General features: G+C 40.4%; 1 protein-coding gene across 2 annotated transcripts in view; it reads right to left on the bottom strand.

The window, feature by feature from the left end:
• LOC110989073 (sodium/potassium/calcium exchanger 5-like) overlaps positions 1-17,241 on the bottom strand; it is a 30,167-nt gene extending 12,926 nt beyond the window's left edge. The window contains exons 1-4 of one of the 2 annotated variants that reach the window (XM_022253199.2): positions 16,461-17,241; positions 8,552-8,752; positions 7,933-8,016; positions 7,172-7,275 (exon numbers count right to left, since the gene is read on the bottom strand). In XM_022253199.2, the coding sequence (XP_022108891.1) occupies positions 7,172-7,275; positions 7,933-8,016; positions 8,552-8,752; positions 16,461-16,683 (612 nt within the window). In that variant the 5' untranslated portion in view covers positions 16,684-17,241. The remainder of the gene's footprint in view (positions 1-7,171; positions 7,276-7,932; positions 8,017-8,551; positions 8,753-16,460) is intronic. The other variant, XM_022253191.2, reaches the window with a different exon arrangement.
• Between the last annotated feature and the right edge of the window lie 345 nt (positions 17,242-17,586).

Raw genomic sequence — 17,586 nt, 5'->3', positions numbered from 1 at the left:
CTAAATTTGGGTTGCACGTTAAGTGCACGCAAATACAGGTACAATACAAACCCAACTACACTGACCTAGCAGAAATGTGAAGTAATGGGTTTGTCAGTGTGCGGCGTGGGGATGGTATTGTTGACAGCTTGCTGTACAGCTGATAAAGTTGAGAGACAGTTTACTCATGTTCTACTTTTTAATTTGTTGGAATTAGCTGTGAAATTTTGATTTATGAACTATTTTTCTCCCAGAAATTCTCCATTAGAAAATCAGCTTGTTGCCATGGCTGAAATGTGGAGTTTCGTGCGGTTACTTTTTATTCGTGAAGAACTTTTTGTGGCAATCCAGACCTGGTTTAACCGAGCAAGAAGCATGAAAAGTGTCCTCGTCACTTTCATCATGATTCCTGTAAGTTAGAATTAAAGCTCAGTATCGGCAAATAGTTTTGCAGTATCTCTAGCACACACTGACCACATTTCACTGCAATTTGAGCATTTTTTTGTAAATGCAATCTGACTGAATAATTTTCGCGATCTGAAATTAGGAAAAAGAGTGTACATGTTCTTCACTTTAAATTTCCTTAAATAAATTTATGAATATATTAATCATTCATGGTTTAATTTTTTTTATGAGGCCTATGCTTATTGAAGCGTGGAGGATTTTGGAGAATTGAGAATAGTGTTTTAAAGGCTGAGGATTTTGGAGGATTCAGGATGAATGCAGTTTTTGAAGTTGGGCAATCAAATATATTGGAGGATTGAGGATGTGCCGCGGTAAAAAATCCCTAGTGGGTTAGGGTTAAGTTCATCAGGTCCCAGTTTCATAAAAGTATACGGGCACTACGCATTCCACACAATCTAGGCTGTCTGGGTTCTTTCTCAATTCAAGTCCTCTGTTTCCACTTAAACTGGATTCAATGCATGAAGTCAAGTGAAGGATTTACAAATTTGATTTATTAATTTCACTACCGGATTTAAAGTGTCTACTTCTGAGTTTAAAATCTATAAAAGTATCAGTGTACATCTACCGAATTGTACATGTACATTTCATTTCAACAAGTACATGTACACATGTACATGTGTTTCAATGACATAAGAAGTGTTGGTTACTGTGCAGTGAAACCAGTAACAAAGTTTTCTTAGTCGCGTGAAGTTTAATCAAGCATTAGTTATCGCAAAGGAGCTGGATCACAAACCATACGAGATTGCCTATTAACACGTCCAACAACTTGACTTGCTTTGAAAACAGATACATGCAATTATGCCAATTTGTCTTCATATTTATTTATAAAAAGAAAAAAAAGTGATTTAAATTTAAAAAAAAACAGATTGTAATTGGTTTTTAATCAAAAACCGCCAACCCTGAAGCCGTCAGAGCAAAACATGATGTGAACCATTTAACTAAAGTTGCCAAAGGCTCAGGGTCTGGCAAGATATATCAAAGTAGCTATGCTACGTGTTTACTGTTTTGTGTCATTAGGCGTCAATAGTCAACACACATACATATCATCAACATTAAAGAATTAAAACTTAAAAATCCCCTCCAAAGATTCAATGAAAGTGATTAATCATATTTAGGAGACTCCAGCTTTCCTCCATTGTTTAATAGAAAGGTTTTTCGCAATTTATGTATATGGGGCCTCGATTTTTCTTTGCCGTCTACATGAAAACAAGATGGTGGCCAGTCGGGTTACACAAGCAAGCCTGAGGCCCCCCCCCGGCGAAAATTATTAAATAGTAATATTTCTTCTGTGAAATGTTATAAATCGAACATGCGCCAAATTTAAAAGCATTTAATGAACAAAATGGGAAAGCTGTGCCCAAAATACTGGTTTGACCAAAAATGAGCAAAAATGGGATTAGCGCCCTCTTGTGGGGACCTTGGAAGCAGTCTGACGAGGTGGCAACAGGTAGATTTGAATTCAGCACCCTCATATTGACCTAGAACACATAATTCCATGTTGCCACTCGAAAGTGAGAACGGAACTCCAGTTCCAGTGAAGCTACGATTTCTGGCCCGCGGTCTATAATAACAACAAGGTCAAGCTATCGGTAGTTCAAATCGATCAACTCTAAGGTCCTCCAAATCTGAAAATATTTTACTCATCCTTGGAGATCAGGGATTACTTGCAGACACTTACTTTATGAAAACATAATTATCAAAGGTTGCACTTTTTGGCAGTTTTTAAAACTCAGCTCTCAAACCACATTGAGACTACAGTGTGTCATGAAATCGTCGGGGTTAGGGTAAAACCCAATATAACATTGGCATATTTTTTTCAATGCATGGAACCCATGTTAACGCAATGCAAACGAGCAAAAAAGCCACGGGCGCGATTTCTCATCGTAACATATAAAACCGACCACGTTATGACAACTGTGGTTCCTTAGTTCATCCTATTGGCAGTAACAGTCAATTGCAAAAGCCTCACCATGACAATTTATAGTTCTGCTGGTCCCTACTGACAATAAAAACCCTAGACAATCCAGATGCCGAATTTAATTATATTTCACGAAAAGCGAGTAATGAAGGATGAGAAGTGAACCGTCACGCCCACTTGTTTACGTATTAATATGTGGGGCAGAAACAAGGTTTGAAACTAGAATTTCATTCTGTTGTTCACATCATCATGAAGCTCTTCCTGCATGAATAAAAACTCAGATAGCATGACATTACTCGTTTTATTTCACAAATAAACTCTTCGTGGTCATCAATCCGTAATTTCTGTAATTTGTACCATCTGGGTAAAAAATGGGAAGCAAAATGATAGCTATAGTTTACTTGGACTCACCTTATTTTTTGTGTTACCCAAGAGTATAACATATGCCGTTGTGGACCATCTCCTTATTAGAACTTACAGTAAAACTGTTTTCTTATTTATTTTGTCCAATACATACTACTGGATAAGGAGACAGATGCAGATCATATGGCCAGATGGCCATATTGGCAATATGAGTAGGCGTTGCATTTCAATGTTTCAGTTTGATGAAGAGACTCAATGGAGGCGATAAAGATTAGATATACAGGTTGTGGGTTCGAATCCAGCCTGGGGTCATGGTGCGTGTGCCCTTGGGCAAGGTACTTTGTCACTCATTATCTCTCTGCCATGTCCACCCAGGAGTAATTGGGTACCTGTGAGGGCAAGGATGGTTAATAGTAGTTGATTGAGCTGTGTTGCACCGAAATGGCAGCATCGAGGTGTATACTCTCCAGGGAGCTGAGATCATGGTATTTAGAATGCTGCATGGGCCTAGTGACCAGGGATAATAATAATGGAACTGCACCTTGATCGGTTTTCCGGATAAGTGCGCTATATAAATCTATATGTACACAGAAACAAATAAACTTGTAATTGTAACAAATTTTGCACGTCCATCAGCTTAATGTTTTCCGAAATTTTGCCGGGAAAAATCATAAGTTAACTTGGAAAAGGTTTGTGGTTATTCCGTGTCTGAATTTCAAACCCAAATGGATAGCCCTGGCCAAAACAACGCTTGCTTCGACAGGTTGATTATTTACACTTGTATTTGCCACACAGTGAGGTTTTTCAGTGTTTTACTGTTTAATTAGGCAGAGAGTTGACACATTGTTATACATTTTTCCTTATAAATTTAACGTCGGGTCCGTGCTATATTATTTTTCATGCAGTTTTCTGAACACACGATCGTGTCCTTCATTACGGTATTTTTCAAATTTAATGATTACCGTTTAAGCACATGGTTGTGCCCTCTGGGATTTTATACTAAATACAAATTTGCTTATTCGTGAGCAAAAGTGTGATGAAATTGCACAAAAACCTGCAATATTACAGTTCTTACGGCACCCACATATGATTATGGATAAATTTTCTGTTTGAAGTGTTCTCTCTTGGGGGGGGTGTTCGTGACTCGGTGTCAGTACATCGAGTTTTTAGTGAGCGAAGTTCGGGGTCTCAGTTTGAACAGAAAATCCCTAAAATCATCAGAATCTTCTTGAGGTGATATATCTGCAACAGGTTTCGAAAACACCGTGGAACATTTTTGTTTCTTCCACCGAAGGGCACTTTCAATGGTGATTACAAAAATGGTTTCCCTGTAATTTAAGACGAGAAACACTTACAAAATCTGTTTCAAAGGGAAAATTCATGTCAGCCCTTTGTAGGCTTTAAGGTGGACCTTCATTATGGAGTGAAGACGACTTCTGAACCCGGTTTCCTTTAATTTGATGGCTAGAATAACAAGGTAATATAATCATTGACGGTTCACACAAGAGGTGTTTTGAGGCTGGAAAAGGGGAACTCTGCAGCCGATGTTGCAACGTGCACTCTACACCAGGGTCAGACTGACCCGGATTCTGGGTCCCATGGGGCCTGACCCCTTCCCAGGCCAAATATGGCTCCCTTTTGGCCAATAGCCTATGTGACCCTTTCGGGGTCGAATATGTGTGTGTTTGAAACATAAGCAAATTGGTTAACAATCGTATGCACATACAAGCAACTGCATGTCAAAGGGGAACCATTCACAACTCCATGTACATGTATAATGCAACATTTGTGTCTGGTAACCTGCGTATGGTAAGCTTGTTACAGTCAAAAGGCCACGGTGTCTCATGCAGGTATCTCGACTTGATTCCCATTAATAACAAGAAGACCAAGTAGGTCAATTTGATCAACCCTAAAGTCCTCCGATTTTGACAATATTTTACTCATCCTTGGAGATCAGGGATTACTTAAAGACGCCTACTCTATAAAAACATAATTATCAATGGTTGCACTTTTTTGCAGTTTGTAAAACTCAGTTCTCAAACCACATTGAGACTACAGCGTGTAATGAAATCGTCGGCGTAAGGGTAAAACCCAATGTAACATTGGCATATTTTTTCAATGCACGGAACCCATGTCAATGCAACGCGAACGAGCAAAAAAGCGACAGGCACGATTTTTCATCGTAACATATAAAACCGACCACGTTATGACAACTGTGGGTCCTTAGTTCATCCTCTTGGCAGTAACAGTCAATTGCAAAAGCCTCACCATGACAATTTATAGTTCTGCTGGTCCCTACTGACAATAAAAACCCTAGACAATCCAGATGCCGAATTTAATTATATTTCACGAAAAGCGAGTAATGAAGGATGAGAAGTGAACCGTCACGCCCACTTGTTTACGTATTAATATATGGGGCAGCAACAAGGTTTGAAACTAGAATTTCATTCTGTTGTTCACATCATCATGAAGCTCTTCCTGCATGAATAAAAACTCAGATAGCATGACATTACTCGTTTTATTTCACAAATAAACTCTTCGTGGTCATCAATCCGTAATTTCTGTAATTTGCACCATCTGGGTAAAAAATGGGAAGCAAAATGATAGCTATAGTTTACTTGGACTCAGCTTATTTTCTGTGTTACCCAAAAGTATAACATATGCCGTTGTGGACCGTCTCCTTATTAAAACTTACAGTAAAACTGTTTTCTTATTTATTTTGTCCAATACATACTACTGGATAAGGAGACAGATGCAGATCATATGGCCAGATGGCCATATTGGCAATATAAGTAGGCGTTGCATTTCAATGTTTCAGTTTCGTTTCAGAGACTTAGTGAACGTAATAAAGAATAGAAATACATGTAACTGAATATCGCACCTCCATCAGCTTTAAGTGCTTTCCGGAATTTTGCTGGGAAAAATCATAAATGAACTTGGAAAAGGTTTGTGGTTATTCTGCGTCCAAATTTCAAACCCAAATGGATAGCCCTGGCCAAAACAACGCTTGCTTCGACAGGTTGATGATTTACACCTGCATTTTTCCACACAGTGAGGTTTTTCAGTGTTTTACTGTTTAATTAGGCAGAGAGTTTACATTGTAATACATATCTCCTTATAAATTTAACGTCGGGTCCGTGCTATATTATTTTTTATGCAGTTTTCTGAACACACGATCGTGTCCTACATTACGGTATTTTTCAAATTTAATGATTACCGTTTAAGCACATGGTTGTGCCCTCTGGGATTTTATATTAAATACAAATTTGCTTATTCGTGAGCAAAAGTGTGATGAAATTGCACAAAAACCTGCAATATTACAGTTCTTTCGGCACCCACATATGATTATGGATAAATTTTCTGTTTGAAGTGTTCTCTCTTGGGGGGGGGGTGTTCGTGACTCGGTGTCAGTACATCGAGTTTTTAGTGAGCGAAGTTCGGGGTCTCAGTTTGAACAGAAAATCCCTAAATCATCAGAATCTTCCTGAGGCGATAATGCAACGGGTTTTGGAAAAACGGTGGAAAATTTTTAAATCTTCAACAGAAGGGCACTTTTAATGGTGATTAGCTGGAAAGGGGTTACAAAGTAGTTTCCCTATAATTTTAGAGGGGAAAATCTGTTTCAAAGGGAAAATTCATGTCAGCCCTTTGTAGGCAGCTGGAAAGGGGTTACAAAGTAGTTTCCCTATAATTTTAGAGGGGAAAATCTGTTTCAAAGGGAAAATTCATGTCAGCCCTTTGTAGGCTTTTATTTGAACCTTGACTATGGAGCTAAAGACGAATTCTGAACGGGATTACCTTTTATGGCCAGAATAACAGGGTAATATATTCCTGACGGTTCACACAAGAGGTGTTTTGAGGCTCGGAAAGGGGAACTCAGCAGCCGATGTTGCAATGTGTGCTTGAAAAATGGCACAACATATGCATGGCCCGGATGTTACTGCGGCTTTAATAGGATTTCAAGTTCCGTTTTCAGTTCAAAGTCCACAATCTAAGGCCACATGCTTGTCACGGACCGTACCGGGATGGCTATAATTTCTCTCACCCATATCTCGCCAACCGTTCAAAAATGAATAATTCCATTCCAATTAACGGCGTGTATGTACTGATGGGTTTGTCCTTCACAGAAAGGTAATGAAACGCCTACTCGAGCCGGAAAAATCGAAGGGGTGCATCACGGAGCAAAATGCAACGCTTTCTATTTTATCGCCCCAATTAACTTCGCAAATTTCAGGCCAATTTTCAAATTAATACATCCAACCTCAGTAGCGGGCTGGTTAAATTTCAAACTTGGATAAAACTTAATTGTGGTTCAACCCTCACTCAAAGCGAGCAGCGCATTTTGTACAGGATGAAAACATATTTCTGTAAAACAATCTAAATAGCAGAGAATTTTTGAAATATAAAAAATATAAAAAAATCGGTCATAATTTTTGTGGCACCTACCTTACCGGCCAGTAGTCCACACAAACCAATGACAAAGAGCACATTGAACACGGCTGAACCCAAGATTGTTCCAATCCCAATGTCTCCTTTACTTATAAATACACCTGTGTCGATAAATGCCAAAAAACAGTAATATTTTTCACTTTTAAAGAAGTTAGATTGTTTTACACATCTTAAACTTTTGAAAAAGAAACAGGCACATTTCATAAACAGATACCATGTGTCTGAATTGATAACTGTTACAAATGCACAGAATTGTCGGTACATTTCTTTAATAAAAGTGCAAGCCTTCCGCTCATTAACAACCAAACGTAGATCAAAGGCCCAGTTCAAAAGCAAGGTGTTGGAGCTGAAACTCTTTACTCCACAGACCCGTAAACCGAGTAGACCCTGTCAGTTATTCGATAACGTTCGCAAGTAGTGGAGAATGTTGACAGGTGCTTTGGCAAATTTGGCTCCTTGCATTAGGTCTCCAATATAACATTGCACAATGTTTGACGAAACAAAATCAAATTGAAAACTAGATTAACTACTGAACTGCAACAACCTCAAAGTAAGAATCAACGACACATTTTTAAGCAAAAAGCAATATTCTCAGTTTCGTATTGCCGATCCTGTTAAAAATATTCCTACAAGAAATATTCATTAAAGCAAAAGCAACCAAAATAGCAACAAAACAACTTTGATAACATTTACATCAAGAATTGCAATAGGCATTGTTTTACACCCTGAAAAATTCAGAATGACCCTTTGTTATTTACCTACTATCGAGGTAAAAAGTTCTGGGGCGGAACCGCCTATCGCCATGAAGGTTGCTCCAGCGACGTCCTCCGATAAATGAAGCACTGCAAGAGAAAGGTGAGACAGGGAATCGTCAAGATGGTGAATGAACATTTATTGGCTTTACGAAGGTATAGGAATTGAACAAAGCCTTAAAATAAAAGGTCAGGCACCGAGCTTCCGGGACCGCTTATGGGGATTCTTACGGGGTCGTCCTAACACGTTTGGTAATTTTTGGAAGAACGACTCGAAACTTAAACCACCCTAGGAAACACTCGACTCGACTATGACACACAATCACGGAACAGGTTTTTGGCTGTGCATTCCGGGTGAAGTTATGGAAAAGCTAGGGCTTGTGGATGGCTGGCGTTAATTGGAGACTAGTGGAAACGTTCTCAAGTAGCTCTTTAGTCTTAACTGAAATTCTTCTGGGTCAACTTTGTTTCACTATCATAATTATTCTACAATTTATACAGTTCTCAAAAGTTGGTGCAAGGTCTCTGCGAATGATTTTTGTATCAATCTATAGAAACAATTACACCCATTTACCAAAAACTTTAAATACACACAGCTGGGTGCAGTTCGATCGTTCAAATGTACCTGAGCATATAATTTCCAAGGCAGGCATGAAATAGCTGTCACACACAATGGCTAAGGCGCCGAACATGTAGACCACCGCCACAACGTCAACAGCCAGGGCTCCGTGGCGAAGCGTGTCCATGCTGAACACTCCCTGCGGGAAGTTCTCCACCGAGGGCCGGGAGCAGTTGGACTGCATCTCCGCTGAGTGTTCCGTGGACACTATGAAGCCAGGGTCAAAGAAAAAGACAAGAAAATCAGACGTTCGGGAACAATCAGACTTACAGACAAATGCCACGTAGTTCACCATATAAAGATATAAGGGGCCTTTGATTTGGAAATGATATATTTGACACGATTGTTTCCTTACAGTGATAGACAAAAGCTTTACAGAGTCCACGCGACGATTCTTTTTCTTAGACGCACTTTTGTGCAACCTTACACTCTTCTAAATTGTACAGAACTATTTCAAATCCTTTAGGGCTGAACTGCATCGAAGGTCGTGCGATTTTAAACATTGAAACTTGTCCATGCTTTTCCGGTCAACTGAGGGCGCCGTTGCTGTGATGTCAGTCAAAAAAAACCAACAACACTTCACCCATTCTAAGCATTTTTGAAAAAGTGTTTTCCTTTCCTGAATACTTCCACCACATACTTCCACAGCAATGAATCATCAATGAGAGGGAAATTTTGTCGAGAAAAATATATTTAAAAAATTTCTAGCAGTTAAGCAAATCAAGGTTTTGCTCAATAAAGACGCATCTTTGTATTAACATAAAGCCCACGAAGGCAACAAAAGACCTTTAATACAAAGTACCTTTATTTCAAAATAATATCATAACAATTGAAAACGCAACTGGGAAAAGTGAACACGACACACGTTGGGCTACCATAGCCCTAACACCGTGCGTAACATCAACCATGCATACGACAGGTCGTTAGTGTAGTTTCCTGCATTGCTGATTACTTCAAAATGTCATCATGCAAAATAGCATTAGCAAATCCCAGGCGACTATTGGCCTACCAAAAACTACATGTATACAGGCAATAGACGTGCACTCATACATCGCTCTACATTGTGCAATCACAAATATTAAGCCATGGAACTCAAACAAAAAATGTGGAATCGAAAAATAGCTGTTTCCAAATCATTTTAAATCCCTTTTTTGTCATATTCCCTTACAGAGTGAATTCGAGGCCACTCCTTGGAATCAACAACCTACGAATATCAAAAATCAAAAATGTGTTACACGTGTTTCATTCCCACCCTCTTTCATTCCCGTGGTCTTTTGTTTTGCCCGACTGTATTCCTTCACGAATAACATTCAGAACCACAGGTTCCCACTTCTTCTGAGGAGATAAGGGAGTTGAATAAAACCTCAGTCAATTTTGTTTTTCACTGAACGTGAGCCTGTTTGTTTCTAACTGATTTTTCTGGGCCCACTGACCCGTGCTCACTTCATAATTGAAAACATGATCAGAGTAGGTAGCGCAGTCCATCTGTTTTCCCCATAAATTCCATTCATTATAGTCTAGCCTGAAAACAGCACAGTACTTCTGCATATGGACAGAAACTTTGCATCACCCAGCTATCATGCCGTGCACAAATTGTTCATCAGACATGTAACATAAGTAAATTTGACACTTTTGCAGGATAAGATGCCATAAATCAAGGCCGATTCGTAAAACCCCGACCTGCCCATCACAGCGCAGGCAGCGCAAGCAAAAACAGCGCGCTGCTTTCGTTGGATGCACTCTGCACGCAGCTGCAGCATGTACAAGTACCCAACGAGATAACACGTCGGCGCACTCATTATGTTTAAATATCCGACGACCCAGGCTATACGTAGCAACCACGGGTATCCACGGCAACAGATTGATAGTAATGGTCGGGCGGTCGTGCAAAAGAAGCGCAAATTATTTATGAGCGATTTCCAACTTGCACGTGCTGTGTTGAACACTGCATCGGTGTAACTGAAATTTAACAAATACATGCAGTGGAATATCGAGTGCTTTTCTCAAGAAATCGATGACATCAGAAACTGTACAAAACTGACACTTGGGAAGTAGCACATGAATAATTTGTATTATCAGAGCGCAACAGAAAATATGGCTGGCTGATAAATCATTGACGGACATAGGAACCACTGTAAATATTCGTGGCGCATTACCACAGCGGAGCAAACAGACATTTTTTCCCCTTTGTGACGTCGCAAGGGCACAGATCGGAGTCGGAGGGGATGAATGAATCTACAAGATCGACTGTCCTCAGAGTAATGCACACTATCGACGCCACAGGCGAAATCATGTTAAGCAGTATTAATGAGGGGAAGATGTATCAGTGTGTTTGGTTCGGTATACGACGATCCTGAGGCAGTCCAATCGATATCGCAAAATGTCGCCAAATTGGCACTTTAGCTGATAATATACGTGTACATGAGGCCGTCTGCCGTTCACTCAATCTAACACAAATTCTTTAAGGAACCAATGAACCATGGAATCTGGCATTTAGCGACGCTCAAGCAAATTCACGGCTGTGTTTGCGATGTGATGGAACACCGTTCGTCAAATCTTAAAATGAGTGTCGTATACAGGCTATAGGTCCAGCGAGGAACCCTTTGTGCAGTTAAATGTTATTTACAGAGAACGCTTAAACACTTATTCTGTGCAATATTTTTTTGCTGAAATAGCACCCCTTCAAGCTCATCTGATTCGTCCAAATTGTTTGGGCATGTATACGTTTTAAAGACATAAACCAGAACAGAGTGTAGCCATCAGGATCATACCCAAAGTAGTGCCACGATACGAGAAACAGTGTTGCAAACCTGGGGATGAGGAAAAGAGGACCAAAGGTGGGTCTAGACTCAATTTTTTTTTTAAGGGGAGCGATTGGGGGAGGCAAAGATTTGGGAATTTTTGTATATAACCCGTTACGGCCTCTCTGGGGGGGTGGGAGTCAATTGGGGGGCTTTTTACACGCTTTTGGAAGGAAAGAAAATAAACACTCCCCCAACCCCCCTTATTACATCTCGTAAATTCCCTCAAACTAAAAATAAATAACAAAAACCGCCCGTTTGGGGCCCTGTTGGCTTCCTGTATCCGCCATTGACAGAAATCATTCAGAGTGGCAAACAAAATCGTCAAATTAAACATACAGAGAAGCTTTTAGATGAATTATTATGATATTTATTGACTTAATTGAGGGAAATTTCAAGGGCATGTTAATTGGGTAGGCGGTAGAATCGCTTCGTCAGAAAATAATGTAACGTGATTCTATTCTATTAGAACGTGAAGAAGGAATGTGTACTATAAGGATAATGTATTGTCACCTCGGTCAATGAAAATTGGCAATTTTTCAGGTAGCAGTAATTAAGGCCAATGCTCATATACTGTGTGACGTGTAAAGCACAAATAGTTGACACGTTGCTAGAAGCCTAGAAGGTCTACATGAACGCAAGCGCACCACCACTTTTGAAACAATTATCTTGCAAAACTGCCACCTTTATACGTCAATTAGAAAATCTGACGTCATAAGGGCCTTTGATATCTCTCTGTATCAGTCCCAATGTATGATTGACACGTTCAAGAAAGGAAGAGCCATGTCAAAAACCTGAACAACTCGTAATGGAAATTTGCTTGTAGGCCTATTATTGTAAATTTCCTGCAGGCACCCACGTCTGCACTTCCACGCCTACGATTTTCATCATAATCTCGCAGATGACCACCAGTGAAAGGGCAGATTACATATACGGAACTGGCCGGAAAACTCATATAGAGAGGATAGCGCCAACTTCAGACTTTGAATCAAAATGGCTGTTCATTATGTGAGCAAAACAGCATACAGCTATTGTGTGCTAATTGTCCATGTGTACCGGTACTAACGCACAATCCCGCATTTTGGTTCCAACAATCGAGACGCTCATATCGCAACTTTCTTTATAAACAGCTCTGGGCAAAGTGCACATAGTTTAACTCAAATAAGGAAAGAGAGCGGCGGTTTGTCAATATCCGTTCATTTCATGCGATTCCAAAACGGCTCTTCAACAATATTAGTACAATAAAATGTTTTTTCCAAATAAAGCTCTCTCGGGCACAGAATTTTGCGTTACTTCTTTCCCGTCTGTTTGTTATCAGTAACAGCAAAAGAGTCGAAATATGGAGTCCACGGTATGCGTGCCCCTCAAGCTTCGTGTAATTGTTTAAAATCTTTACCGTACTTTTCCCGATTACACTGTTGCATCGTTTCTAATCTTCCCAACCGCAGTTGAAGAAGTATTTGAAGTTTTGCATCTCAACACCAATTTCAATGGGGTTTGATAAAGATAAAGTGCAACACACTACAAACCTGAAGTGGACTGAAAAATATTCAGTCAACTGCGCAGTAGCTTCTCTTCCTTGCTCCTTCAATAGTGTTACAAAATACCTATGCTCAGACAGCAATTAAAACTATAATCCAAACGTTTTCTCGCTCTGAGTTTGTAAACATGTTAAAATACCATTTAGAGTTGAATACCAGCAAAGCATTGACGTGGAGCAATTGAACACAAAATGTTTAGCTTATTAATGTGTACAAGATGGTGGCAATGTCATGTATTTAAGTGATAAACACGCTTTCACGAGAGTTGGGATCTCACTCGCTAAACTTTCACACTGCACTAAAGTCTTGCTAGCTCACCATCAACTTCAACCGCGCAATGAGACTATGGTGATACAGCTGTCCAGAAATTCTAATTTAAGCTGACTTTTTGTCGTGCAAAGCCAAGCAGCTGTTCGGTCTGGGAACGTATGGTGAAATTCATTGAAGTACATGTACGTGTAATTGTGGCGCCAGCTTCGTGGACAAAGCACCTGGTGGATTGGAAGAAACGACCCATTTACCACGCGGCTTCTGTAATGAAAATTCTGTTATAAATATCGCAATTAGCTGTCTCGTGTATAGCCTCAATTTTTAATGATCAATATTTTCAACTTGAAAATAATACTGCGGCAGATTACTCTGTTTTCATGACGCGGTTGTTATTATTCTTTATTCCGTCGTGAATAAATGATTTCCATTAGGACGGAAAAGATATCGTGTCAAAGCCAGAAAATTATTGTGAGTGTGTGTTGTTTTCGTTTTGTTTTGTCTCATTTTTTTGTGTCTTTTAGCTCATCACATCCGAATTCCTCCTGGTGCTAAATAAAATGCTATGTGACTCTACGATGAACCAAGAGATTATACATACAGAAGACAGCACGAACCCCCAACTATCGACTTTAATTAATTCGCAACATGCCAAGGCTACTCGGAGTGAATGGTGTGTTTAAAGTAATCAACAGATCCAACATCCATAATCCTTTCAAAACAAAACGTTGTGTGCGAACCTCTCATACCAAAATGGAGCAGTGTGTACACCTCCATTTGGTATGCCTATGAAGGCTTACAATGTACAATTGGGGGCATTCGAAATAGTATACGGTTAAGGGGTATGTTTATTGTGTATTGGCAAAATTGGATGGTTAAATCACAGTTTCGTGTGTTTACCATTATTTTATCCCACGCACTTCTTTGTAATCAATGTCATTTTCATATCAATATGCTCGCGTATACACGGTTGTGTAGGGTTCTTTGCATAACTGCACCAGTCTGTGATATAGCCATTTAAATAATTTTTCGGGCTGCATAATTATTACCTCATTACCTTCAATCGGGGTAACTTTGGTTCATATCCTGATTGTTTGCCTACCGTCAACCAGAGGTGTCAGCAAGTCATCTTTTGCAAGTCCAAGTCAAGTCACAAGTCATTAGGTCCAGTCACAAGTCAAGTCACGAGTCATTTGGTCACAGGACAAGTCAAGTCAAGTCAAGATGGTCTAAACACAAGTCAAGTGACCAGTCTCTTTGTCCAAGTACAAGTCAAGCTGCACGTTATTTTGTCCAGCAGTAATCAGCAAAAAGAACCAGGCGTCAACTTGCGAAGTTACGAGCTATAAAAGTATATGGGGTCGGTCAAGTCGCGTCTGACTTGGGTCGGTAACAAGTCATTTTTTGCAAGTCCAAGTCAAGTCACAAGTCATTATGTGCAAGCCCAAGTCAAGTCACAAGTCAAAGCTGGTATTCACAAGTCAAGTCTCAAGTCACAAAAATAGCAACTCGAGTCCAAGTCACATGACTCGAGTCAGCAACTCTGCCGTCAACCAAGGTAACTTTGGCAGTTTAATGTCCTGATCATTTCTGCTTTTCCGAAACAGAAATTAGTTTTCCATTGTTGGTTGGATAGTTTTGTCATATGGAGCCTGACGTCTAATCAAGTAGTAGCAAACATCCATCCACTTCTATTGATTATGAGTTAGAGCTTAATTAAGTAATGCCAAAGTTACCCTGTGGTTTGGGGCAACTTTGGCAGGTTGCTGGAATTTAATGGAAAAAAAATTAAAAAGGATTATAACAAAGTTTTACACTAGAAAAATCCGTCAGGCCAAGTCTCCATCGGGTGTATTTTATGATAAAATTACTTTCAAAGAATAAATTTATAGAATCTCATATCATTCATATAGCGTGTTGCGAAGATATGCTGGTGCCGAAGTTTCCCCAGGGTGCCAAAGTCATCATGGTTGACGGTATGTATCTTGCATCCCCACCATTTTACTGCCAAAAAGGCGAAGAGATAATACGGTTACCACATCGGTGTCCTTCTGGAGATATGTTTAGAAACATTGCTTGTTAATGAACCATGAAGCGTACCAGGCCCCTGTGTTTCTTCCCTCAATAGAACATACTGTCCCTTCTGTTCGTGGCATGAACAGTTCTTTTTTTGAGAGTATCTTTTCATGAAACAGAATAATATAAACCCTGTCCAGACGTCCACCGCCATTTTTGTGTATATCATGTATACGGTGTATAAACATCAACAGCGATTTTATTACATTTTTGCAATACATATGCACATCTTGAAATATCTTACTAAGTTTATTCGAAAATATTATCCTTAGAATACGAATAGGGCCCATACGATAGACATTAATCGAACAGATGCGAATCACTTTAATTAATTTTTGGACGATGTAACTAATTAACGGGAGATCAAAATTTACAGAAATGTTAAAATAACTGCAAACAGTACCGTATGCTGTAAAATGGATTTGGCCTCATAATTTAGGTTAAGCATGACGTGTCAGAGCTCAGGCAGTCTTTGCATGATGCAGTCCGTCTAACAACTTGCTCGAGATTTCGAGATGTTGGATTCCGGACGTAGGTGATACCAGAACAACACCTAAGAGACGTGGTATTTCCTTTCGCATTATTTCACCTAGTCAAACAACCATGGATATGTGGATTAGTGGTAGTGGATCATGGTAATCAAGATAGTTCCTGCGTGCTTTTGAACCATTCTGTGTATGTGCCTGCTCCTTAGTGAGGCCCCGAGATCTCGGTCCACTGCTTTTAAGAACTTCTCAGGGTCGACGAAAATTATTCTTTAAAAAGGTTAAACACCGGTGGCAACACGCGATAATAGACATCAACGGACACGGAAAAATATTCCTTGAAACCAATGCTTGATTCATGCTCACAGTGCATTTTGAAAATCCTTAAATCCACGCGGGAGACCGTTTAATGCAATGCCTTGCAATCCTCCCTACGCTGTAGACACATCGGCGTTTGTTTCGGGAGGGGGGCTTTTGTTTGGAGGGGGAAAATAAGGACTTTATGGGGAGTGAGGCTGCATTTAGATTTTTTAGAAACTTTTGGAAGGGAAATTAAAAAGACCCAAAAGCTGCAAAAAATGTTGCTTCTTTTTTGGGGGGGGTTGGCCCCGGATCCTCCCTCGCTACGGCTCTGAGAGAGTCAAAGACTGGAATTTTCGTCTGTGTATTTCTGGTTTGGCATATACCGAAAGTCGCTGCTGGGTGAAAAACCCAGCAATTATTGCTCGAATAATGGCATAATTACCTGTTTCGTTGGCAGCCTCCTCCAGCTCTGTCGACTCCCTAGGAGCTCTCAACCTCTCTCCCACAACTCCTCCACCGTCTTTTCTAGTCTCCAATCCTCCATTGCTGGTGATCGAGTATAAGAAGAACGTCAAAGCGTAGGCCAATAAGAGTCCCGCGTATGTCCGGAAAACAACGGTTTTAGCGGCGGAGGACCCTTGGCGTTTGACCGTCCATAAGGCCATTCTGGCGGTCGGAGGCAACAGTACTAGTACGGTGTATTTGACACGCTATCCCCGCCTCGTGTTTTTACTTCCCGGCTACAGCAAAGCTCTGTTATTATGCCGGTATTATGTCAGTGCCTATAGCACACGACCCGCACAAGGAGGAATACTGCCAAAGCGGAACATGTTCAACGCATATACACGGGCTATCATTCATTAGCATATGGTTAACATCATGTACCGATATTATCCGTTCGACGAACGGTTCCCTGTATATGTAATAGCTGTGTCTCGCCTCGCTAGCGCTCGAGCACTGACGCTTTACATGCATACCTAGCCTACGGACTAGCCTGGATGCGGCGGGCCAGTTGGACCCGGGGAAATTAATACATGTATTCACTATTGCCACCTTCTTCGGTTCCGATTTCTGACTCTGCGATAGTCGCCGGTTGGAATAGGCGCAAGTACGCGATCACATGAGGCAAGACTGTCGGGGACTATAAACGCTTGTTTATGGGGATGACTTGTTAGATGAGCCTGGCATAATAATGAAGTAGATGGCATACTGTACGTACCATGTGCTTTATGCTGCTACACATGACTTAACCGAGCCCCCTCCCGGCCTCAGCTGTGCACAACATAGCTTTACATGTACGCGCATGTCACAAAGATTATCAGTTATTGGAGGAATGGGTATCCTCATCCTGTTTATTTTTCACGACAGTGAGGTGATACAAGGATGAATTTTCTCCAGGGTGTTGTTTTCTCACAGTGGTATAGCCTGACTACAACGGAAGTGGTACTGTCTAGAATTACAAAGCAGTTCGTTTTACCAGCATCAAGGGCGGATCCAGAACAAACATTTTTGAGTTGTGGTGGGTGGCTTTAACCTTTTATGGAATTTCTGAATGTTGAGGCTATCTG

This window comes from Acanthaster planci, linkage group LG05 (assembly GCF_054643075.1).
Source record: "Acanthaster planci isolate LZ-2023a linkage group LG05, COTS_SCS, whole genome shotgun sequence".
NCBI lineage: Eukaryota > Metazoa > Echinodermata > Asteroidea > Valvatida > Acanthasteridae > Acanthaster > Acanthaster planci.
The sequence above is the reverse complement of the archived record's forward strand: the minus strand, read 5'-3'. Positions and strand labels throughout refer to the sequence as shown.